At 34.2% G+C, this 27,995-nt stretch overlaps 1 protein-coding gene across 1 annotated transcript; it reads left to right on the top strand.

Annotated features, from left to right (window-relative positions):
* The first annotated feature begins 1 nt into the window (after position 1).
* Positions 2-27,995, top strand: LOC111416201 (proton-coupled amino acid transporter-like protein CG1139). The gene is made up of 6 exons (XM_023048169.2): positions 2-102; positions 154-228; positions 26,536-26,808; positions 26,859-27,395; positions 27,453-27,625; positions 27,672-27,995. The coding sequence occupies exons 1-6, from the start codon at positions 89-91 to the stop codon at positions 27,914-27,916; spliced, it is 1,317 nt and encodes a 438-aa protein (XP_022903937.2). The 5' UTR covers positions 2-88; the 3' UTR covers positions 27,917-27,995.

Raw genomic sequence — 27,995 nt, 5'->3', positions numbered from 1 at the left:
CAATTGAAAAGTCACTGTCAATTATTATGTGACATTTATTTTTGTTTGAAAATTCTTTTAAACTGATAAAATCTATCCAATTTTAATTATGGGTGATAAAAAGTAAGTAAAGAATTATTTTTCTAATAAGACTATAAAAACCATAATTTTTAGGGAAAAAACAGAAATTCCCAGTATTGATAATGATTATGACCCTTATTCTGAAAGAAATGTTGACAGTCCAACAAAGTAATAATTATTATTTTAATTAATCGCTTTTGTATTCTTTAGGCTTGCTTTCCATATGTTAAAACGCTTCAAATTTCACCAATTGCGACAAATTTACGTCCTTAGTATTCACTAGCTGTTGTTATTAACAAAGTTATAAACGTATTTTTATACAAAATTTTAAACCTAACCATCAATTTTGTACCATATTGGTATCAGTAAAAAACATAGGGTCCATTGTTATAATCAAATTAATTGTTTTATAATTGTTGTGCTTGATAAGGCACTGTACAGGGTGGGCAAATTTGGGTATTATTATAGGCTATCTCAGAAACTATAAGAGATACGAAAAAAGTAGGTGCCATGTCTCGGTCTCTTTTTCCGAGACAAATCCAATCCCGCAAAGACCAAATGTCTATCTTCTTTTGTTTTTAAGTTGTAGCCGAAAAGTCAAATTTTAGCGATTTCAAAAAATGCTCATATTTCGTTTATTTTTGAAATTAGAGAAATAGGGTTAATACATTCTACAAGCACTTTTTTGAGTAGAATATACTGTCGTTGAAAAATTTTAAACATAGCTGATAATTTTTGAGATATAACATAAAGTTTTATTTTTTGAAATACAAACTATAGTTGATTATGATGTTATTGAACAGAGCATATTTTTAGCTTTCCAATGATGTATCTGCAGAAAATAAGCGTTATTTTTCAATTCTAAAATATTAAAGATTAAAATTCAAATTTTTAATTATAATAGGCGAGGAAAACGCTAAATGCTACTTATTGTTAGTTACTATAGCAACGTGAGTTTACTTGTCATTTCATTCATGAATTTTACGAAACGAGTTTCCGTTTAAGAAGTTCCGCATTATCTTTAAATAAAACGATAAAATTAAATATAAAATATATTGGAGTCCGCTTTGAAGATGATTCATAAGTCTTCATATCCCATCTTCATAAGTCTTCATTGAAACGGTGTTTCAATGGGGATATGAAAACGGTGTTTCAATGGAAAGTCCGCCCTCAGTTTATGATTCCTAATTTTCCTCTATCAATTTCTCACTCAATTTCAAAAGAAAAGATTGCTGATATCAGAAAACTTCTAAATCTTATGTTGCGTCAATCGGAATCAATTCATTGTTTCCACTGAACTGTTCTAACCTTACAACCAGTAAGTTTAGTAGAAGAAGATGACAGTTTGTGACTGTTTAGTTCCTGAAGTTGTCCATATTTAATTATTTATTAATTAATACATTTCTTGTATTTTTAATAAACAAACTTTGTCCACGACTATCTTATAACATATACCTTATGAATCAGTTTTCTAAAACAAAATGGTAGTCATTTTTCACGGAGTGAATAATAGCGGTGAATAATAATCATTATTCACGGGTAGCCATCTTGACCAGACTAATAATAATTATTTGAAACGTTAAAAGTTCAAAAAACGTCAATTTAATTCAATTTTTTAGGAGTTTCTGAAATGTTTGACATTAAAAAAACCTAAACAAATTCCTTTTTTGGTATGATTTAAGCATAAATTAATTAATTTTCGTAAAGAAAACGACGTTTTTTAAAACTGACACTTAATTTTGACAAATTGTTGTGAAGTTGGTTACAGTTAGTAACATTGAATTTGTGTCACATTGACGTTTAACCTTTATTCAAAAATTTATTTAAAAAATAAATTTATGGAATCAATTTCAATAGTCGTGGACAAAGTATAATATTCTACTCGCATATAATGAACTATTATTCACTTAGGTTAATTATGCCACTCGCTACGCTCGTGACATAAACTTAACCTTCGTGAATAATAGCCCTCATTATATACTCATATAATAATATACTATTACTTGCTAACCATTTTTTATTAGCGAACAAAGTCAGGGATAAGATGTTGAGAAATTTAAATTAACTATTCAAAGTTTTTATTCGTTGGTACAAAACCAACTTTATTCTGAATAATAGTAAAAAACCACCTTTATTCTGTCATATTCGTGCAAAACCATATGTTACAGCCACTAGGTAGTATTTATTGTCCGGACCCGCCTACTATAATCAAAATTTTGAATAATTTGGCGCTTACTATTTTGGAATTGAAAATTAACGCTTATTTTCTGCAAAAACACCATACATGCGATACATCACTGGAAAGTTAAAAGTATGCTCTTTTCAGTAACATTATAATCAAGTATACTTTGTGTTTAAAAAAACACAACATTGTGTTGTATCTCAAAAATCATCAAGTATATTTAAAATTTTTCAACGGCAGTATATTCTACTTGAAAAAGTGTCTTAAGAACGTAACAGTCCCATTTCTCTAAATTGAAAAATACCCACGAAATATGAGCATTTTTTGAAATCACGAAAGTTTAACTTTTTGGATAACTTAAAAACAAAAGAAGATAGAGGTTGTGTGTTTGCGGGATTGGAATAGTCTCGAAAAAAGAGACTGGGACATGGCACCTACTTTTTCGTATCTCTTATAGTTTCTGAGATAGCCTATAATAACACCCAAATTTGCCCACCCTGTACATATCATTAATAGAAAGGTGTTTGTATAAGTGACGAAATTTTGACTTTTGAAATGGTAAGTAATAGTATATTATTATAGGAGCATATAATGAAAATGTAACTAAAGTTAAGTTATAAGGCATAATTTTAACTATTTTTTATTTATAACTACACTCAGGTGCAAAAAAAACGCAACAAGCTTATATTTGGTAAAGTTTGAAATGTGATCACTTTTATTTTTTGTACAATTTTCATGATTTTTTAAGCAAACTGTAGATAAAAATGTCTAATTTCATATTCAATATCCAGCCTTTTGTTAAATGCTGACCATTTAGTCGGTATACAGGGTTAATTGAAACGCCGTTCTAGGATCCGAATTTTAAAACACTCTGTGGAATAATTTAGTGTATAAATTGTTTCAAAATTATAATTTTTGTTAAGAACCCTTCGTTCCCTACATTTTGTTTTTTTGGTTCATGTCTCTAAGTGCATTCGTTCATTTTTAAGAGCGAAATGAATTTGTCACTAATAATTTACTTAAGATACGTTACTTTTTACTAAGGTGGCTTTGCTCATTGTTATTCTAATAACAGTTGGACAGTGATTTTTTGTACAGAAGATTAGTACCATGGTTTTAAGTGCTGAAAATTGCGCTAAAGCTGTTGCTCTTGTTGTAGATGAGCGTAATTATGAATATGTTGCAAGAATCCTTCATGTTCATCGCTCCACTATTAAAAGAGTGGTAGAACGTTTTACACAAACTGGAAGAAATAAGAGAAGGGCAGGAAGCGTAGAAAACGAAAAACCATTGCTGTTGATGACAGATTTATACGTGTTATAGCTTTGCGGAATTTAACGTCAGTACAGACGAAAAATGAGCTTCGACAGGTCCGAGGTACAAATGTGAATGCGTGGACAATTCGCCGAAGACTTAAGGAATCTGGGTTGAAAGCTTGCAGAAAAGCAGTTGGACCCAAATTGCTTCCGCGCCACAGGATGGCTAGACTACAATTTACCACCGAACACTTACGTTGGGATTTGAGGCAATGGAACAATGTTCTCTTTACCGACAAATCCAGGTTCTGGTTAAATTCTCCAGATGGATGGAAAAGAGTGTGGAGAAGAAATGGAGAAAGGATTGCGGAATGCACTTTCAGCCCTCGTCTGAGCTATGGAGGTGGTTCAGTAATGGTGTGGGCAGGAATAAACCGGGAAGCCTGCACTGATTTGGTCATCATTGATGGATCATTAACTGCCCACCGATATATCGAGGAAATATTGGTTAATTACGTGCAACCCCTCAAAAATCGTAATGCAAGATATTGTACGGCCTCATACAGCCAGGTGTGTTACACAATACCTCAATGAAGTGGGTATTAATAAAATGAACTTGCCAGCATGTTCGCCCGATCTAAATCCCATCCAGCATGTGGGATATGCTTGGTAGGCGGGTGAGAGACAGCGAAATAGCTCCAGCTTCTGTACATGAACTGCGAATAGTTTTTCAAGAAGAATGGCAAAATATTACGCAGCAGTTCATTTATAGTGTTATCGACAGCATGAATCGACGTATGGAAACTGTGATAAGAGCTAGAGATTGTAACACAAAATATGAAGATAAATGTCTTGTAAAAAACTGGTACATAGCAACAAAAATTATATTTTGAAACAATTTATACACTAAATTATTCTACAGGGTGTTTTAAAATTAGGATTCTAGAACGACGTTTCAATTAACCCTGTATACCGACTAAATGAACAGCATTTCACAAAAGGCTGTGTTTTACTATAAGAGAAAACAAACAAAATAATGATCAATACTGTATTAAATCGTTTATTATTGGAAAGGAAATGTAAAATAATTATAAAAAGAAATGATTATATTATTTATATGTCATTTGTTAATGACGCACAGTGGTCAATTTCGTAAATTTAGGTGGACAAAATTAATATTGAAAAAAATACAGCATTTTTAGACATAATTATATTCAAAAACTCTTAAAAAATGTTTGAAAAGTTTTCATCACTATTGCACGAGAGACTAAATTCGTCATCTGCCGACTCCTCTTCTGCAGTGATAGATTCCTGCTCTTGAAATGACTTTTTAAATAATGAAATTACTTCATCGGAAATATTCTTTATTTTCTTAGGAGCGCGACTTCTGAAGTATGTAATTAGCGGATCTGACTAAACTAATAACATATTGAACAGATCCTCGATGTTGGTGATTGGACTTTTTCTAGCGTGATCTCTCCGAAACCTTCGACAATCCTTGTTGCGCGCTTCCTGTGCTTCCTCAGAAAGCTGCCCAATAGGAAGAAGAGCTGATTTTTAACAATGTCTGTTCCATGCATTAAAAGTTTATGAACACTTGCCGGCATGTAATACCAATTATATCTATATTCTTCAAATGTTTCCAAATTTATTTTATATCCATTCCCAATTGTTTTTGACACTTTCGCGGACGCTATGATTTCGATAGTTCACCCATAATCACACCAATTGACTCATATGCAGTCAATTGGTGCGGAAGGGTTAATAAAACTGCAAACCGTTTAATTAGTTCCTCATTTACTCCTGTGATCGCACTGGATAGCGATGGATTAGAAAAAAATCTTCGAGCAGTGTTGCCATCATTACTTGTTCGGTTACCTGGTTTGCGATTATCTACAAGTAGGCCCATTTCCTTGCGAAAGCGATCTTGTATTAATCTTTTTCGCTTGCCCTCATTTTCCCGGTCCTTTTTTCTCACTTGCCAGGTTTGAACTTCAAGTCTATAGGCAATGTACAGCAGACATTCGAAGCATCTTATCCACGCGTGAAGACTTGATTACCCAAAAACGAATACCCCTTCATCAACAGGCGTTGATGCGTGTCTAGCCAAGTTATTTATTTCTTTAGGTGTTGCACCACAGATATAACACTTTTGAGATGACTCTTGTGCAATAACACTGCAGACCTTTCCGTCTATCATTGTCATCACCATTTTGTGATCCACGAATATATCTTCGCCTTCATTTATAATATGTGTCGGAGAAAGAACTTTTATTTCTGTTTCTACTTTACTAACTTCTGTTCGAGTTAGTTCTGCAGTTTCTTTCTGAAACAATAACTTTATTAATGCTGCAATCATTATTTCTTTCCATTTTAATTTTAAATAAAGTAAAATACTTTTATCTTTCTGTACTTCTATTAAAATGGATGTAATTATAAATTCTACCGGTTTCCAACAAGATGGAATTGTTCAAGTCCATCTTGTTCGTTAGTTTAGACTTGATACACAATTTTACTATTAATAATAACATAGACACTTTTCAATAAAGCGCTTCATAGAGATTTCGAGATGCAAATTGTCAAGAGAGCTTTAAAATTAAATTGACGAAATTCGAAGGTTTCTGAAGATGGTTTTATAAAAGGACCGAAACCGGTAGAATTTATAACATTACATCCATTTTAATAAAAGTACAGAAAGATAAAAGTATTTTACTTTATTTAATAACTTTATTGTTTAACAATAGCGTGTTGACGAAAGGCGGGGATTTTCCCATTTTATTGCTTCATTATGTTTTAATTGCAGCGGAACTAATGAAATTACGAACAAGAACGCATCATCATGTTGTTCATTTCCCATGTCCATCCTATACATTTGCTTGTATGTACTTTGTCCTGATGCGCCATCACAACCCCACTTGAACAACATAGTCAAATGGGCGTCTACATCTACGTTTTTTAAAATATCACTGTTTCTGCTAACTAAACGTTGAATAGTGTGATTAAGCAAAGCTTGAAGCTTTACTTCGGCAGTAATCTTAGTGACAGCTATACCATCCGGATAACACCCTTTCTTTGCTTCTTGAAGCTTTGTGACAAGAAGGGTGGATATTCGCGTTTTACAGTTTTGTTTGGTTACGAATTTACAAGTATTGTTTTTTTGTTAATTTCGCAATCACATATAGCGCTAAGGCTTTGTCGCCTGTTAATTTTATTGGTACAGGTTTGTCAGGACTTTTATATGCTTTTTTAATTCTTGTCGCTCTCATTGAAGAAATTTCAATTTGTTTAAGAATTAGACTCATCTGGGCTGCGTAAACCAACTCTGCAGAAGTTGATTGTGAAACTACAGGTAGTAAGCGTATTTTCTTTGTTTTGTCACTTGGCTCGTCGAAAAACTTATTTGGACGACCCAAATGTGCCTTTGGCGATGAAACTTCACGAGAGGAGCCTGGTTTTGTTATTGTATAAAACAAATTCAGGAAATTCAACTATGCCGCCGAGCCACATAGCGTTTCTTGTTAACAAGATTTTTAGTATATGATGACACATCCGGTTACGTGATCATCACAGTCTACTAGTCTTAATTTGTTTAATGTATAACTGTAGACACTATAGTTTCTATTGAAAACGTTTAGTTCACTTTGCCACGCGTCGAATAAAGCTCTTCGAATAAGTGCGTTGTCCGTTCTTAATGACATTGTCGTAATAATATTTTAAAAAAGTACATTTAATTACTGCAAGATACTTTACATACCTTTAGATGCAATTTTAGAAACACAAAACTGTAATTGCTAGAACACTACTTAAAATAAACAGGGTTAATAAATGTAACGATTTAATAGGCTGCAGTAGATCTACGATTGCCAAACAACCCCGAACTGAGCAGATTTCTGTCAATTGTCAATTTATAAAGACATCAGTAGTTTGCAATTGTTACAAACCACTTTATAAGAAACACTTTTGTGCATTTTGTCCAGCTAGAATAACATTCCGAACCACTGTGTGACGTATCAAGGAATTTGTCCAATTGTTGACTGTTTTTTACAATAATAGATTTTATGGAGTATATTTTCTCTCAGTTTTCTCAGTGTTAGTAGAATATCTGCAGATTGTTTATTGTCTTCGGCCCAAAGGATATTGAGATCAATTGCCTTTAATGCGTCTTCAGATTTCACAGACTTCACTTGAAGTTTGGAGGCAACCTCTTCTATATTACCATTGTCTGATTCATTACTGATCACTTCATTTATTAATGTAATCATAATCTTCTGCAAACCACTCGTCTATATATCTTCCTCAGTGCAGTTTCTTCTTGATTTTTTAGCATACTCTTCAACTCTGCAATTGAGAGCTCATCTTCTAAATCCTATTCATCTTCTACTTTACTGTTATTTAATGATGGCCCGGTGAATACGGCATCTTTTAAACTCATATTTTTTAACGTTTTAGCGACATCATCTTCTCGCAAAACAGCATTGACTAGGATTTTTTTTTGTAATTGGTTTTTATCATTTGGATCACATTCTGGTCCATAGGCTGAAGCACAGGTGTACAATTAGGAGGTAAAAAAGAGTGTTTGTATTAGACCATCTCTTGAAGCTAAATTTTCATTAGGCCCATGTGCAGGTGCGTTGTCTAAAATAAGAAGCGCTTTCGGCTCTTCCTCTTCAAAAAAAGTCGTACTTCAAGGACAAAATCATTATGAAACCATTCCACGAATACTTCTTTGGTTACCCGTGCTTTGTTTTGGTTTTTATATACGAGTGGAAGATCAGCATTTTTAAATGCCCTAGGTGATCTCGGTTTCCCTATCAATAAAAGCTTGAGTTTAGCATTAGCATTGGCACAAGGCATAATGGTAACTCTTGCTTAAATCTTACCTTAAATTTTTGAAACCAGTCGTCACTTGCTTTCAATTCCTTATACTTATAGATTTTCTCGTAAAAAACTAATGCTTTTTGTTGTATACTATCTCCCATGAAAGTCTTCTTACAACGACGTTCTTCAAGAAACCAAGAATATAAAGCATCTTCCATAAGTGGGTATTCTCCTGTTTTCATTGTTTTCTTTCATTCCCGAATCACTTTGTTTAACACAACATTCAATTTTTTCACGATTTTTTTAAATTTTTTATGTATTATTGACTATTCTAACCTTGTGACGAAATAATAAACGTGCCGGATTATAGAACGTAAAATTTTATGAGTGCCGTATTATAGAGTTCATTATAACAGTTTCAAAATACCGGATTACTGGACGTGTCGAATTAGTGAATACCGGATTAACAAGCTTGTACTGTATTTCATTAATTGTAATGTTTGTATTTGAGCACTGAGTAATATTGAAAGAAGGTAGGGAGTTTATATCTAAATCAATATTTTGTTTGCTTATAGAACTAATCTGATTGAGATTTTCAGTTTGGTAGTTACATAGTAGCCTCTTGTATCGAGTTCGATATTTTATGAGTTGTATCCATTTTATTGTTAATTGACTGATCAATGTAGCCTTCCGCGACCGATGTGGATTTCCAAGCCCCCGTGTCTCTTTAGTGTTGTTATGTCTCCACCTGCATCGACGAGTAAGGTTGCTGACGAGCTGCGGAAACTATGTCCAGAATATTTCTCGCGATTTGGCAGTTTCTAAAACTCAGCCACTTGTTTTCCAATTTTTGTGACCGATCCTTTGTGAAGTGCATTTGAGTTTCTGGCGAAGACCATCCATGGCATCTTTGTCCACGTCGAAATTTACCAAGATGTGGAATTTCTGACATATGATTCTGTTTTTCTTGTAAAAGGAGACAGAATCTTGGCAAAGTGTTTTGCTAGTTGAAAGGTGGGAGAATTTAGGGCACTGACAATAGGGCGTAGAAGGACATCTGGTTTATGGATTTTTCGTAATCCATATATTCTTGGAGGAACTGGGTCCTGTACAAATAGGCTTCTCTGTTGTTCTTCTGGGATTCCTGTAGATTTTAACAATTTTTTCAATTTCTTTACTATCTTCTCAAAGCTGGGTCCAAAAGGCTCGTCATCTTGTCGTCGTATTCTAATCTGTGCATAACCACGGTCGTATTCCCTCTATCTGCTGGTAGGACAATGATATCTGTTTTTTCCCTTATCGTTTGCAGTGCCCTTCATTCGTTTATTGTTATGTTTGATTTTGGTGGTTTTGCTGTTTTAAGCACTCTCGCTACGTCTTGTCGAACGTTTGTTCTGCTTTCACTGCAGGTATTTTGCGAATAGCCGTTTCCACTTCACAAATGATTTCTTTTCTGGGAACCTTCTTTCGGGCGATTGCATAATTTAAGCCTTTGGCGAGTCGATCGGTTGATGACGACAGTTTCGAATGGTACAATATTTCTTACATAATAATGACTTATGATTAACAAAACAACATATGCTTATATACCGGTTCTGCTGAACATATACTCTGTGTGAATGCGTCGCCAGAGGCCGCCTAAGATACAAAATTTCCGTTCTATCGAAAAGTTAGATGATGAGCTACAACTTTGACATCATTTGATAGCTTGAATAATACCCGATTGCATTTGTTTTGCGACAATTCTCATATCTGTCATAATAAATAAAATCAGAAATTCCAAGTATTGACAATGATTATGATCCTGATTATGAAATGTTGACACTCCAACAAAGTAGTAACTATTATTTTAATCAATTGCTTTAGTATTCTTTAGGCTTGCTTTCCATATGTTAAAACGGTTCAAATTTCACCAATTGCGACAAATTTACGTCCTTAGTATCCACTAGCTGTTGTTATTAACAAAGTTATAAACGTATTTTTATACAAAATTTTAAACCTAACCATTAATTTTGTACCATATTGGTATCAGTATAAAACATAAAGTCCATTGTTATAATCAAATTAATTGTTTTATAATTGTTGTGCTTAATAAAGCACTGTACAGGGTCAGCCAAACTCGATGCCCCTCCTTTTTTATGGGAAACAGGTATACATGGCAAAAAATGTATACCATTTTAAATAGTATCTTCTCAGCTTTAAGAAAGATCAGGCGTTACAAATTTTGGACGACGACGCTAGGCGTCGCGACGTACACAAATTTATTTTTTCAACAAACACTTTTTTTCGGTTTAGAAATAGGATGCCTATATAATTCTTAGCAATGTTGAATAACAAAGTTTTTTTTATATCTCTAATAGTTTTTAATATATGGCGGGACATGTAAATTAATATTGACGAGTGTTATAAGTTTACTAATATAAAATAATAATATAATAGATCAGGAAGTTGGTTTACAAAACATTTTAATAAACTGAATAGTAACAAAATAACGAAATAAAAGTATAGAACTATTTGTTGAGACAATCATAAAATTTTTAAAACAATAAATTTTGTTTTTAATAAATCAAAACAACAGAAACATAATATGTTGCACCTACAAAGTGTGCTCAAGCTGACCGCCATTCAGTGCTGAAACCGGCCTCTCACTTCATTATGAATAACTTTTATAAGAGTATCACGACTTATCGTATTACAAGCATCACGAATTTTTTGTTTAAGATGTTCAACGCTGTTTGTGGGAGTACTGTATACAATATTCTTAATTGTGCCCCATAAAAAGAAGTCCATGCAGCTTAAGTCTGTTGACTTAGCTGGCCAACGCACTGGACCAAAGCTTCCTATCCATCTCTCAGGATATACGCGGTTCATATATTGCATAACAATTGCAGCATTGTGATAGGGCGCTCCATCCATTTGAAACCATACATTTTCGTGCATGAGACCATTTCCAGTATACCTCCTTCCTGCATGAGAGGTATACTGGAAATGGTTTCATGCACGAAAATGTGTGGTTTCAAATGGATGGAGCGCCCTATCACAATTCTGCAATAAATCGAGCACTTCATTTTCTAAGAAATGGAGAAAGATTGGTCCATTAAAATTGTAATCGAAAAAATATGGACCCACTAAATATCGATCGATTATGCCGCACCATACATTAATTCCAAAATGGCCTTGATTTTCGACTTCATTAATCACATTAGGATATTCAGTGGCCCAGTATTTTTCATTCTGCCTATTTGGAATCCCAATACTTACAAATCGGCTCTCATCAGTCCATAAAATGTTCTTATATATCCTTCTATTGTAGTCTTCCAATATGGCCGTATCCGCTAAAAAATCTATGCGTTTATTACGGTTATCTTCATTTAAAAGCTGCAAGTTCTTCAATTTGTATGCAAAATATCCGTTCTTCTTAAGTATTCGATGTATGGAGGAATAGGAAATATTTAATTGTTGACTTGCCATATTAACAGATACTTTTCGCGAAAAAGTCGGACAGCTGCCCTTGAATTACGGCGAGCTTCACTCTAAATTAAAAGTATGTCAACCTTTTCCTGGTGATTTTCCATTTTTAAGAAACAAATGCAAGACTAAATTTGACACTGAGTCAAATTAACAAATGTTTATACAGTGTGTCCCAGGATAGATGTTACAAGAGGTATATGACTTAAAATTTTTTGAATTTTAATTTAAGGCTGAGGAATTAAGCCCTGCTTGATGTAAAGACAATTTTAAGAATATTTTCATATTTTGAAAACAAAGTCGGCCTTGACAGTGGATCAAAAACTATTTTTAGTTTAGCTAAAGTAACCTTTTTGTTTATGATATGGAAAAATTTTATTAAAAAAAGTTATTCAAAATGAGAAATTATCGTCCTATACAAAATTTCAGAAGGATCTATCTACTTTGGTCGAACCATTACATTTTAGTTAAAATAACATAAATATTGTATAATTTTATTTTATTTATAAAAGTCTAACGTAGATGAATAACTGTCGTTTATTCAATATAACATCCACCTTTTGTTGCACACTTTTCTATACAATGCCTAAATTCTTTAAAGCTAATTTTCTATTGTCGTTATATTTCTTTTTCTCTCTCTTAACATTAACAACGCTTTCCGAAGTAAGAAATTTCTAAACTATTCGCATAATAGTCATACGTGTAAGATTGGTATTAGGAAATTTCTCGTTAAACTGCTGCACCACTGCTCTTAGTGCACTTTGCCCAAGCCCATAACACTACACGACCTAAATTTTCGACCAAAATTATGCAAAGCTTATTTCCTGAACTAAAAATAGTTTTTGCTTCACTGTCAAGGCATAGTTGATTTTCTAAATATGAAAATATACTTAAAATTCTCTCCACACCAAGCAGAGCTTAATTCCCCATCCTTAAAATAAAATTCAAAAACCTTTAGGTCATTATACCTATTGTAACATCTATCCTGGGACACACTGTATATTTTCAATCCATGGCTACCTATGATGGAAGAATTACTAGAATGATGCTCGTCAATATATATCCCGCTATATATTAAAAACTATTAGAGATATAAAAAAACTTTTTTATTCAATATTGCTAAGAATTATATGGGCATCCTATTTCTAAACAGGAAAAAATGTGTTCGTTGAAAAAATAAATTTGTATGCGTCGCCGTCCGAAATTTGTAACGTCTGATGTTTCCTAAAGCTGAGAAGATACTATTTAACATGGTATACATTTTTTTTTCGGTAATTTTACCTGTTTCCCATAAAAGAGCTGGGGCGTCGAGTTTGGCTGACCCTGTACAGGGTGGGCAAATTTGGGTGTTATTATAGGCTGTCTCAAAAACTATAAGAGATACGAAAAAAGTGGATGCCATGTCCCGGTCTCTTTTTCCGAGACTAATCCAATCCCGCAAAGACCAAACCTCTATCTTCTTTTGTTTTTAAGTTATAGCCAAAAAGTCAAATTTTCGCAATTTCAAAAAATGCTCATATTTCATTTATTTTTGAAATTGGAGAAATGGGGTTGATACGTTCTTGAGACACTTTTTTGAGTAGAATATACTGCCGTTGAAAAATTTTAAATATACTTGTTGGTTTTTGAGATACAACACAAAGTTGTATTTTTTTAAATACAAACTACAGTTGACTACGATGTTACTGAAAAGAGCATATTTAGCGTTATTTTTCATTCTAAAATTGAAAGATTATGGTTCAAAATTTTAATTGTAGTAAGCGAGGAAAACGTTAAATGCCACTTAGTTACTATAGTAACGTCAGTTTACTAAATTAGTAAAAGTCTTTAGACTTTTATAATATTTTTTATTGTTCAAAATGGTTTAGTAAGAGATAATTTAAAAATAGGGAAATTTTACCGCTTTTTAGCTGTCAAAAATAATAATGGTATACTATAATTTTTTTAATAAGTAAATGGTTTTTCTTTAATACTGTAAAATTTAACTGATAAATAGATGTTATGTGATGGAGCTCTTCAAACATTAAACAAAAATTTAATCATCAAAGTAAATCACATCAAATTTTCAAATTGTCCCCCGTTATTTTATAGGAAACACTGGGTTTCTCTTAACTGAACTTTAATAATAAACAGGTAAACTTATGTATAATGAAATAACGCAAAAACTATGTAGAGACCCCCACGCACATCGAGCCAACGTGCAACTGAGACTTTGGCGTGTGATCTCCCACCACCTAACCTCGGGTAGTTCTTTGTTCTAACTCCCTTTATTCCAATACACCACACTCCTCCCTCCTAGATCCAGGAACATCTATGGTGTGTAATCCTCCAGATATTTTATTGGCGCGGTGAGGGTAGCACCTCTCGGGTAGCAGTTTCTGAAAAATCTGTGTTTTTCTCACTAGTTGGCGGTATGGATTCCCGCTCCGGTTCCCTTGGCAATTCCTTTTCGTTTGTTTGATCTGGTACTTCGATTGTAGTGCGTTGCGTGCCACATCTTTTCTCTTGCTTTTCATTCATTTGTTTGGTAAAATCCGGTTGTACTTTGTCCAACAAACATGACAGACGTCTTCCCATTAAAATTTCTGCAGGCGATTTTCCCGTCGTTGAATGTGGCGTGATATGTTGACTCAACAAATACTTTGAAATTGTTTGCTCCCACGTCATCATTACCCCATCTTTTTAATGACTTTTTGAAGTCCTGCACTATACGTTCAGCCTGGCCATTGCTGCTGGGATGGTACGGTGCAGTTAAAGCTCGATGTTTCTTAATCATTCACGATACTCCTCTGAAGTAAAAGCTGTTCCGTTATCCGAAACGATTACATCGGAAATTCCGTGGGTGGCGCATATTTCCCATAGTACCTTAATCGTTTCTTTTGTAGATGGCCCATTTATAGCATGGACTTCCAGCCATTTTGAGTATGAGTCTACTATAATGATGAAATATTTTCCATAATGCTTTTTGTCGTATACTATCTCCCGTGAGAGTCTTCTTACAGCGACGTTCTTCAAGAAAGCAAGAATATAGATCATCTTCCAAAAGTGGGTATTTTCCTGTTTTGATTGTTTGACGACCACTCATTCCCGAATCACTTTGTTTAACACAACATTCAATGTTTTCACGATTTTTTTTTATGTCGTAAATTGTCGCACGGCTGACATTGTATTCACCAGCCAACTTCCCCTGACTTTCACCGGAATCCAATTTTCTTAAAATTTCCAATTTTTGAACTGGAGTTAACATTTCGTGCTTTCGTTTTCGTGTTTTACCTTCCATTTTGATGTGGGTGCATAAAAATCATGGAAAGCACACGCAATAACAGAAACTCGTTTGAATCCCCTACTACTGACTATTCTAACCTTGTGATGAAATAATAAACGTGCCGGATTATAGAACGTAGAATTTTATGAGTGCCGGATTATAGAGTTGATTATAAGAATTTTAAAATAGCCTTTTGTATCGAGTGCGATATTTTATCTGTATCCATTTTATTGTTAATTGACCGATCAATGTGGCCTTCCGCGACCGATATGGATTTCCAACCCTCGTGTCTCTTTAATGTTGTTATGTCTCCACCTGCATCGACGAGTAAGGTTGCTGATGGTTTGCGGAAACTATGTCCAGAATATTTCTCGGGATTTGGCAGTTTCTAAAACTCAGCTATTTGTCTTTCCATTTTTGTGAATTTGTTAATACCGATCCTTATTGAAGTGCACTTGCCATTTTGGTAATTCACAAAAAACACCTGAGAAATTACATATGCCGGACGGAGATCGTTGTAGTTTTTACAAATCGATGTATTTGTACTGATTTTTGTTTTGGTATTGGGCACGTTTACCAAATAGGCTGATCCAAGGTCTTTTATGTCTTCTATTTTCATGTTATACATTTGATTCTACCGTTATTACCGTTATCATTGTAACCTCAAACAAAAAATAATATTTCAATAATATTATTCAAACAAGTTTTTACCTTCATTGCAAGATATTTTTTATCACTTGCTCTCCTTTCCAGTTAAAATATCGTCGGTTTAAGATGCATTGGCTTAACTTCAAAATCGAAAATTATTCACGAGATACAAAAAACAACTCGGAAAATGAAAACATAACAAAAGAAATATCGTTTGGGAAATAATTTTATTGTTTTGTTACTGGATTACAAAAAATAATTGTTATTGTCAAAAATGGATTGTATTTATGAAAATCTGGGAGTTAGTTTGTGTGCGATATACATTTATTTTGTCCGAAGGAGATATGCAGCTAGTACCTGTTTTCTTTTTAACTTACATAAAAATAAACTTAGAAAACATAAAAAAATAATAACATTCTAATAATATATTATATCACTATTCGTTCTGTGACGAAAAACAAGAGCAGATTTACTAATGTGGTAAGCTGTCATAAAACAAATGAAAGTCCTTAGAAATAAAAAAATCCATTAAATGTTTAAACTTATCTTGTTTAATTGGTATAGGAGTTGGATACATCAATGGCAACTCCTCTAGATTCCAAATTATTTTATCCTTTTTTGACGATCTATAAGGCAAAGGTGCCCACTCCTCCTCAATGTCTCATTTTAAAATGAATTCCGTTTTCATTATATTGAAGTGCTCTGATATTAGTGACAGTCGGATCACCTGCTGTTCTGCCTGGACGTATGAAACTGATGTATTGGACACCTTGAAAGTTTTAAAAATAGGTGTGATCTAAGTACTCCACCTTGTAGGGTTTAGAATTTATGCGAGCAGTTTCACAAACATTAACGTAGTCTGCTGGGACATTAATAATTCTTGTTTTTAGTTTTCGCTCAATTTTCGCCCTTTTTCTAAAAACTTTTGCTCAATTATAATTTTATTCGTTTGTGCAAGGTTTAAAAGTGCAAAGTTAGAAAGAATAACGTTTCGGTTTTGTCCCGTATATCCACCACTGTATAAAATTACTTTTTCAAAAGAGTCTTTTTCCGGTATGTTGGCTGTTAGTCCAGCATTGCCCTCATGCTAGAGGAAACAATATCCATCCAAGGATTGAATAGCCATAATTGTAAACAATAAACTTTCTAAAACTCTTACATCTTCTTTCTCGCGCCTCCTCCTTTTTCTCCTGATGTTCTCGCTAGGAAGCTTCATTAACATTACCAGTTTTGTATCGTACACAAGTGTCGTATTAATCTTTTTTGGGTGAAAAGAGTACTAAATTGAAATCGTCAAAGCTATTGTTAAAAGTTGCAATTGATACTGGTGTTGATTCATTTTTTGCACCAATCATTTTTGTAAAATCGATATAACTCCATTTTTGTTTGCCAATTTCTCTCAAGGTACAATTTCTTGGTTGATTTCCCTTCTTGTTTCGTTCTCCGTTTTTCTGTCCCTAGCTCTGGAACTAATTTTCTTCTCAACCAGCGTCCTTAGAAATAGTTGACTTCATTTTCTTCGCTTGATATGGTTTCATTTAAGAAATGCTTTTCATATCAAATAACACATATTCTTAATGATTTGCCATCAACTATAAAATGTAGCACTTCTTTAAGGTTGTTTCGTCACAGAATGAGGGGCCGCTTGTCTCAAATTTAGGATGCATTGTAGGGCGACAGGGTTCGGGCAGTTTGCGCTTGGTAATTGATTATGATTTCAGTATCGGGTCTTTTTCCTTTTCTTTTCCTGTTTCTTTTCGTTTTTCTTTTCTTTTTCTCTCTTGTATATTTAGAATTAGAATTAGTTTTATTAGGTTTGAGTCGAAGAGCAGGTGCTGTTACGGCGGCACCTAAACTTCGCCTAATTTGTCCTGGCTTAATTTATAATAATTTCATGTATACCAAGTCAATGTACATCTAATGGGACAAATAAAGTCATATTATTATTATTATTATTATTTTCACTCGGTTCATATGATTTATCAGAAGGATTAGAAAGGTCTTCATCTTGAGCAGAAGCGGCCCTAACTGTTAACACATTGTTTCTGTTTGCATCATTTTCTATATTGGCCTTTTTTTAATGTGTATTCCAGCCGGTGAAAGTATTTTAGACGCACGAGATTATCTATTCATTTTTAAATAGATACGTTCGATAGGTACGTTCGAAATTTATGCTGAATGTCCCAGATCATTTGTTGTCCCTCAAATATCACGCGAATAAAAATTTTATCGAACTACAAAACAGTTATGCCCGGTATCTGAAAGGAAAGATAAAATTATCAAACCGGTAACTGATAATGCTGTCCTTGTTTTCGTGGAAGCTAAACGAAAACACACGATCAGTTACTAGTTCGATAACCTACCCTTTCAGAAACCGGGCATTAAAGTAAAAAGGATACCTACGTATTATTAATTTTATTTGTCAACAGGCAAAATCTAAACAATAAACTTTAATTTTTTAGGTTATTTTGCTGTTTGAAATACTATTTTCCTAAAAAAAATATCAGCACTTACCTTAAAAATATTGGTTTTTGCACTTGTAATTTAAAGAGAGACGAACGTTTACGAATCACTATAATGGGAGTTATGCCAATCGCGTATTGTTATAGAATAGGCAGGAGATAGGCCAGTTTCGAGTCGCGTTTTGTGGCGGCAATTTTGACATTTCGGGAGTTAAGCGTGTTTCAGTTGATGCGGATAATTTTATACACGTGATCAATTTAAAATGTTATGTTGAGATAAAAGTGGGGTTAGGGCGTTTGCATCTTAAGTCGACGACATGTCGATGATAAGCAGTATTCCACTAGTTCTGGGATATCCTTCGGCAAACCATCCGGGATGAGTTTCTAGCGAAGACCATCCACGGCATCTTTGACTGATACTCTAGTGAATAGAGATTCCACGTCGAAACTTGCCAAGATGTGAAATCTCTGACATACGATTTTATTTTACTTGTAAAAGGAGACAGAAACTTGGCAAGGTGTTTTGCTAGTTGATAGGTGGGAGAATTTATGGTATTGACAATAGGACGTAGTGGGACATTTGGTTTATGGATTTTGGGTAATCCATATATTCTTGGAGGTATAGTGGGGCCTGTACAAATAGGCTTCTCTGTTGTTCTGCTGGAATTCCTGTAGATTTTAACATTTTTTTCAATTTTCTTACTATCTTCTCGGTTGGGTCCTTTATTATTTTCTTAAAGGTAGCTGGGTCCAAGGGGCTCGTCATCTTGTCGTCGTATTCTTTTCTGTCGATAACCACGGTCGCATTCCCTTTATCTGCTGGTAGGACAATGATATCTGTTTTTCCCCTTATCGTTCGCAGCGCCCTTCCTTCGTTTATTGTTATGTTTGATTTTGGTGGTTTTGCTGTTTTAAAACACTCTCACATTTAAGCACTCTGCGAATGGCCGCTTCCACTTCACAAGTAATTTTTTATCTATTTTTTTATCTTATCGATCACATCTCTCACCTCAACCTCGGAAAAGACGCTGAACTGGAAGTATTCATCCTGTGACGCGTGGTAGTTATCGCTCTTCCAGACGGTCAATGGATCAATGTTAGTTTGTATTGAAGTAGACAAGATATCTGGAATCTCCAGAAAGTAATTATTAAATTGGTTAGCAGTTATGTTACTCAAGGTGGCGTGTCGCTCGTCTTTTTTATGCTTATTCACGATGTTCCATATGGCAGACTATAAATATTTGTGATTTCCAACATAACGATCGTGAGCTGCCCTCTTTCCGTCGATTAGAGCTTGTCTGTGTTTTATGCGGTAGTCGTCTCTTAATAGTTTCATATGGGGATTTCACATTGGCCAGATAAGCCTCATTAATGAGTTGCAAATTTGCACGCATAACGTGAAGGTCCTGAAATGTTTCTGGTTTTATTATTAGATTTAATTTTTATATCGGGAAAAGTATATGAAGCAGAATCAGCACGGTAGTTCGTTAGGACATTTGCTGCAACTTCAGGATTCACCATACCATTCGCTACGAGTTATTAAACATTAGTTTGAATTAGTTAGAAGTTATTAAATTTGTGATTGTTGTGATTTCTATATGTGTAGTAATAAATTTACATACGACTTGATCAGGGCCGGCAGCTGGTATTTTAGCACTCCTGTGCAAAATTGTATTATACACCCCCTCCCACAAATTTTTCAGTCAACAACTTAAAAAGAAAGATTATTAAGCTTGTACTTATTTATTGTCACAAAAATAAAATATATTCTATAATATGCAAAATATAAACAAAAACATAAAATCAATTACAGAACAGATATTTTTCTTGCTTTGGCTGCTGCGAATTCGGCAATAATTTCCTTAAGATTTAAAGTTTGGTTTACTGCACTTTCAATAGATATCATTGCCAGATTGTTTGATCTTTCTTTTGAGAAAGACAAACAGCAACAGCAACTGGAATAATTAGCAAAATTCTTAATGCTACGGATAAACTTGAAAACTCGCAATTTACACTGTTTTTATGAATGAAGTTCAAAACTACTATGGGTTCTATGGGTTTGCTCGATAGTAATAAAATTGTTGATCCGCCTTATTTCACGGCACAAATCTGAGGCAGTAATATACCTCGGGCATTCTTTATCACTTAAGTCTGTAAGTTTAATTTCTAAGGTTTTTCAATGTTGGAAAAGCGTCAGGCATATCAGTTAAGGTGGAAATATTATGCAAGAAGAAAAATGTATCTGTATAATTCTGTAATTGTTCAAATCTTTCATGAATTGCTTGTATTGTCTTATCAAGTACAGCCAAGAAAAAGATATTTTAAAATTATGTATGTGACAGCAACGTTTCTTCTCCGTATTCGTAGTCAAACTGATTCCGCCTTCTCCTACGGGGTTCCGGTAGAAAATCTGGATCTAGTTGTATGCTTTTGGCGACCAAAGTAGCAGAATTACACAATTTATCGAACGATCATCGGTTCTAAAACTCTGAAGAACCTTTTCCAACAATTTTAATTTTTCATTTGAATCTACCAAGTTTATTTTAGTAATTTGAAGCATTTTACTTACAATATTGACATTTGAAAGAATATCATACCACAAAATTATTGCACATATAAACTTGAAACATTTCATTTTATTCTTAAGAGACAATGCCATATGCTTTGTTTTTAAATCAAAGGACATTTCTTCATTTCCATTACTATTTACAGTTTCCTGTAATCTACCAAGAATTTCTGGTAAATTAAATCGTAAGGGGTTTATTGCCTCAAGTCGACTTCCCCAGAGTGTATGTGATAATGGTTTAAGTGTTAGTCCACTGATTTTATCGTTCATGCCTTTCCATCGTTTCGTGCTGCAAAAGCATGGGATTTTGATTTCGAGTTTTTTCCAAAGGGTAACAAACCTTGAGTGAATTAAAAATAAAATTATCCTGATTTAAAATCAAGCTCGAGTGTATTTTAGGGAAATTAATTGCACAATTTATTGAATATAGAATTATAACTATATAGAATTTTTAACTATTTATTAACTATTTTTGACTAATATTCACTAACATTAATATTTTTTAATAATATTCAGATTTACTTTACAATCATATTTTTGACATTGAAAGTGCAATTGTTACACATGGTCTTATCGCCAGTTGAATCATCTTTCTTTTAGTGAATGGTTTCAGCAGAAGTCATTTCTTAATTTACTCTTGGCGGTGATTTTTGATCATTTCGCAGCCTCGACACGAGAGTTGCATGATACTGCTGATCTAGTTGCAAATATGGAGTGAGTGATTTAGCATTTGCGTGTCCCGTTATTTTACAAAGTTGTTGCTCCCCGATTCCCGCTTTTGCATAATTTGAAACGCCGCTGGATATATTAGAGTGATTAGTAATTTTATTGGAAGAAACATTTAATCCAATTTTTGAAGCTGCTTCTTTTGTCCACTTTCCTATTATATTCTGTTCAATTAATGAGTTTTTAAACCATCCCTTTGAATTTTCTAGCTTCCAGAAAGAATTTACAGTTAAAAATAACTGAGATGACGTAATATTTGCTGAACGCTTGGATAGTAGCTTTCGATATTAGCGAACTGCACAAATTTCATGATTTTTATTGTTTGCTGTAAGCCACTTACTGTCAGCACATTTCTGCGATCCTCCTTGGCATGTTTTAGAGAAGATTGGATTTCTATTCGTTTCGTTAAGGTTCCGTAGCAATTCTTTTCTTTGAAAAAATTAATTTTACATCTTGTTGCTTCACCACCTCTCCAGACAAATTCATAAGCCGCTACATGATAAAATTTTCGTTGTAAACCTTCAGGTGTTTCTTCGTCCTATATTTTAACTATTTTTTCAATATCGTCTATATTTAGTGCTGAAGAACTTACTTTTCGTTTGTCAGGAATTTTTTGAAGCTTCTTCCTTTTGGTATTTTTGGCGACCATTGCTCCTTAAGGCTAGGCGCAAATTGGGACATGTGTGACGCGTGTGAAATGACACGGCGCAGCACGTACTTTTGTAGCAAGAGGAAATGAATGGCAAATTCATCACACGACGCGACGAAGCACGACTCGCGTCAGCACGAACACGTACGGCGCAGTGGAAGTGGCACAGTTTTTCGCGCAACACGTGCCACGTGTTGGATTAGTTGTGTAATGATATCGGATGTATCGATACTAGAACCATCGAGGAGTGAAAATTTGAAAAGTCAGGACGATCTGCTCGTAGTGAAATTCAGTTCCGATCATTTCTTGGGCCGTTACCCTCAATCGAATAGAAAGACCGTCTTTCAAAAAATCGATAAACTATATCAAAATAGAAGGATTAGTAACATTTTCAGATCCTAAAAAATTATAATAATTATACAGGTGTATCTGAATGACTGCAACAAACTTCAAGGGGTGATTTTTTTAGTGAATTTTAAGGGTAGTTTGATATATGAACCATGGGCGACTTCGGCTCCCCTAAGGAGCTACACCCCACCAAAAATGGCGGAAAATTTTGGTTTAATTTTTTTTTCTCAAAAACCATAAACGCTACGAAAATGAAATTTGGGGAATATGTTTAACTCACAATAGGGCACGTTTTGACCCTATTTGTACTTTCAACCTACCCTTAACTTTTACTAAGGCTGTGCTTATGAACGTATTGACTTTATCCTTTTTATTAGGTTTCTCATTCTGTTTGTTGTTTCTTTGATCTTTAAACCAGCAATTTTTTGCGATGTGACTTTGTTTTTTACAAATATGACATATTCTATCCTCTTTTTTCTTTTTACAATTTTGTGTAATGTATCCAAATTTAAACTAAGATTAGAACTAAAACTAGAAACTTTCGGGTTTTTCCGTACGTCTTTTAATAAAAGGTTTGACGTTTCGGATGCCATGTTGCAACCTTCTTCAGAAACTGGTTCGAAGTGACGAGATCAAAAATCGGTAACTATATATAAGTCGGAAAAACTAATTAATAATCAGTTAACGCTAATTACAAACTAATTAATGACTAATTGCGTCGCGTCCGGTGTAAGGCGGGAAGAGGTCTTCGTGTTCACCACCATCTTCCATGTTCTGCTAAGCTCCCAGCCATCCTCTCTGTTGACGTTATTTTTGTGTCGGTGAATCTCTATGGCTTCTCTTGTCAGTCTTTGGTAGTATCTGTTGTCCCTAGCCAGCACCTTTGTTTGTTCGAAGTCTATTCGGTGCCCCTCTGCATGGCAATGTTCCGCAACCGCCGACTGCTGGATCTTCTTCAGCCTTACATCCCTCTCATGCTCCTTGATGCGGCACTCGACGTTGCGTCCAGTTTGGCCAACATAAACCTTCCCACAACTACACGATAGTCGGTAGACTCCCGTTCCTTTTAATGGAGTTAGTTTGTCCTTGGCTATCGGGAGTGTGTTCCGAATTTTGCTGACCATGCCGTACCGCACTACGATGTCGTCCTTCTTGAGGTGCCTAGCAATTCGTTCCGTTACACCTGAAACATAGGGAAGACAGATAAATCCAAGTGGTTTTGTACTTACCGTGTCCTCTTTTTGCTTTCGCTGCTTGATGGCCTGGTTGATGTCCCTCGAAGTGTATCGATTCTTCTGCAGCACGCCTCGTAGAAAATGTTCCAAATTTGCTGCATCGAAAGTATTTTATTATTTTCTTTTAATCTTTTCTTCCTGACAAAAAAAGCAGTGTCTGTTTGTTCATTTGTTTTTATTCTTTGCTCCTCAATCAAGAAACGTGATGTTAATTCACATATTAATTGATTGTTCGATGGAACTAACTCTCATGCAGATACAATATGTTTGTACGGTTCTGGCAACGACATGATTACTTTTGCCATTAACATTTGGTCGGAAATTGGTTTTCCTATCTGTTTAATTGGCTAGCAAGTACCTCTAACTTCGCTAGAAAAACTAACATGCTTTTTCCTCCATATAACTTCAGATGTACATATGTTCGTAAACTGAGAGTAATTTTTCACACATTTTATGTGCATTTCCACAGCTTAAGATGTGTGTCATTGGAGCTTCCTCCATTCTTTGCACTAGTATTCCTTGTGCTTTTACGTCTTTGATTCTCCATTTTTTAAATTTTCTTCGTATTTCTCTGTACCTTGAACTGGCTTCATTTCTTCTCCTGTTACTACATCAAAAACTTTTTTTCGTTTTTAACTGAATTGTTGTTTGGCACGTGTGAATTGTTTTGGTGCGTTTTTTGAAAAAGTGTTTGACGATTCGGATGTCATGTACGGTATAAATTTTGACAATAAATACGTAAAAAGATAATTAATAGCTAATTAGTGTCAATTGTCAACTAAGTTGTTTTTGTCAAATCCAGGTGGAGAAGGTTTCGTTGAGTTTACTAGCATCTTCCATGTGTGGCTGAGTTCCCAGCCGTCTTCTCTATTCATGTTATACCCATGTCGATAAATCTCTATCGCCTCTCTCGTCATTCTTTGGAAGTAATGTCTAAAAAAAATACTTATGTCAATACAACTTCTTGCCTGATATCAACATTCCTCACTTTATGTTTCCTAGTTCTGCAGCACCGTCGCCTGTACTTCATTTCCATTATACCGAAGGTTCCAACACTTTCGACCCGAATTTTATACATTCGTATTTTATTTGATATTGTTTGATTGCTATCCCCCTTGCCTTTAATTTGCACTCCCAGGTATCTATAAGATGTCATGTTTTTAATAATGTTGCCCTTTAGAGGCAAATCTGTTCCCATCAGGTATCTAGTCTTTTCCGTGTTAACAGAGAACCTATAGTACTCATATTCTAATTCTAATTTTCGCAGTATTTAAATTACATCTCATGTCTAGTCTCCTACATCTCTAGTCTATCCTCGGCCATTATCACTTGGTCGTCAGCGAAATGTAATGTGAAAAGTTTGGCATTGTTTATAGGTACTCTCATACGAGATCATTGTTTTCTAAATTTTTGCTAAAGCTCCCTTTAAATGCAGGGTATCAAACAAAGAATGTAAAATATTTAAAAACGTACTAGTATGGACCAAAGTAAACAAAAAAGTCTTAACGAACATGGGTCCGCAAATAAACGGTTTCAGATGTACGGAAAGCATGAAAAAAAAATTTTTTTTTTTAAATTATTTATTATGTGCAAAAAAGTTTCTAACAAAAAATAAAGTTAAATAAGATGTTCAAAATGTTCTCCTTCCATATCCAAACAGGCACATCTTCGTCTAAAGCAATTCTTTCAACAACAACTCTTTCTAAAATCTCCTCATTGGCTCCAATTTGTTGGCATTGTTGATTAATTCGTAGCTGCAGCTCTTCGAGGGTATTCACTATGAACTCTGACTGCAATTGAAAAATGAGGTGGAGCACCATCATGCTGGAACCAGATTGTCGCCTTTGGTCTCGGGAATGTCGTCAAAAGGATTTAATCATTCTGTTCTGCAGAAAGTTTAGATAAGCAGCGCCTGTTAATCGGTTAGGTAAAACAACAGGATCTTGAAACCTGTCGCCTACAATGTCCATCCAAATGTTTAATGAAAAACGTGTTGATGTCCATATTTCATGGGGATTTTCATCGGTCTAAACATGCGTGTTGTGAAAATTAGCAACTCCATTCCGTATGAATCCGGCCTCATCAGTAAAAAGAATATTGGCAAGAAAACGGTTGTCTTCAGCATTATTGCGTAGGCACCAACGGAAAAAAACTATACATGCTTGAAGATCAACTGGTTTTAAATTCAGTACTCGCTGTACATGGTATGGATAAAGCAGTTTCTCGTGAAGGATTCTCCAAACTAGAGGAGTACTAATTCCTACCTCGGCTGATATTTTCCACACACTCGTCCCCGGACTACGCTCTATCCGTGCCAGAATTTCTTCTTCTGCTCTAGGAGTAGATACCAACCTTGATCTTCCGGATAAAGAGCATTGTCTGCTTAATGAACCGGTATCACGCAATCTTTGGTGAGTTCTTGCAAAAATACGATGTGAAGGAATCTGGCGATTTGGATAAGCTTCAGCATAAAGTCTTCGCGCTTCGGTGGTAATGCCATCAGCACGACCATACATGAAATGTGTCAGTTAATTCGACGTTAGAGTAAACAACCATAGCAACTGAAAACTTATGCAGTGCTAACAGTCAAAGTTTATTTCATAGTATTGTTATTTCAAAATGTTAGCCGCCTATAATAAGAAAATGATATTTCCGAAACCGTTCATTTGCGGATCCATGTTTATTAAGAAACCTCTTTAAATATTTTACATTCTTCTTTAACACCCTGTATATGTCAATGGATACAGAGGGGGCTGCTTATTTTTTTTTTATTTATTAAGTTAATATTAATTGAGCGTGTGCTTTTTACTAATTGAGCAACTAAATAAAAATCTAATTATCTTTTCTTTAAGTGATTTGGAATCTTTTGCACATATAATGAAAGGAATTTTGGGAACCGGAGTTTTAGCGTTACCTGAAGGTTTTAGTTTTGCCGGTGGAATGATGGCGATAATCTATTGTGTATTAAATGCTTTCTTATGCACAAGTGGAATGCACATTTTGGTGACGGGGTTTTATATGGTTGGTAAAGCTTACCATTTACCCTCTGTCACATATGCCGATGCTATGAAACTCGGGACTACATTGGGACCTAATAATTTTCCAAAAACCAGTCATTTTTTTTCGTAAATCATTTTTAAGGCTAATTTATAATATAAACAATTTCTTTTTTCAGTGTTTTAACAAATGCATTAATTATCTCGTATCAAGGTGGTGTATTATGCGTTTATATGCTTTTTGTTGGAGTTTCAATTGAGATGGTTACAAATAACATTGTTGGTAAAGAAATTTCGTTAGGGTTTTACCTATTATTGATGATAATACCGTGTATGCTGATCAATTCGGTAAAAAACTTAAAATATTTGGCACCATTTTCATACTTTTCGCTTGGCGTAACGGTAATGGTTTTGGGAATGATATTTTATTACGTTTTTCGCGAATCTTTACCGAGCTATTTGGATGAAAGAAAATTAACAAATGATATTTTTAAATTACCCATGTTTTTTGGCACGACATTATTCGCATTTACAAGTGTACCTGTTGTGGTTTCCGTTGAAAATTCCATGAAAAATCCGAAACATTTTCATAGAATTTACGATTTAGCAATTCTGATTTTGCTTATACTGTACCTTTGTGTTGGATTTTTTAGTTATTGGAAATGGGGTGAAGATTTAAAACCCGTGGTTATACTTAATTTTCCAATGAATGAATCGTAAGGTTTACATCATTGTGTATTCAGTTTTATTAACTTTTTCTATTTGTTTTTTAGACCTGCACGAGCTGCAAATTATTTGTATGCATTAGCGATTTTTTTATCAATAGGTTTAAACGGAATTGTTCCAGTTAGATTAGTAATGGATACTTATGTATTGCCAAAGTTAGAATCACCATATCCGATTTTATGGGAATATGTGTTTAGATTAGGATTTATTGCATTGGGATGTAAATAAAAACAATTATTTAAAAATTTATTTAAATCTCTTTTTAGTATTTTTAGCAATATCCGTCCCATTTATTGGAACTGTAATTTCTTTGCTCGGCGCAATAGCCTTGTCTTGTTTAACGCTAATCTTTCCGGCCATTTTAGACATATGCTGGAGACATCAGAAAGACTATGGACCATGTCATTTTCGATTACTTATCGATTTAATATTGATTTTTTATGGAATATTTGGTTTAACAACTGGGGTTTATGTCAATGTACGATTTTTAATTGAAAAAATGACAGAATAATCATCCAAATAAGACATTATTTATTTATTTAGCGATATATTATAAATTATTGTAATGTTAATTAATAAAAACTAATCAA

Source organism: Onthophagus taurus, chromosome 11 (assembly GCF_036711975.1).
Source record: "Onthophagus taurus isolate NC chromosome 11, IU_Otau_3.0, whole genome shotgun sequence".
Lineage (NCBI taxonomy): Eukaryota > Metazoa > Arthropoda > Insecta > Coleoptera > Scarabaeidae > Onthophagus > Onthophagus taurus.
The sequence above is the reverse complement of the archived record's forward strand: the minus strand, read 5'-3'. Positions and strand labels throughout refer to the sequence as shown.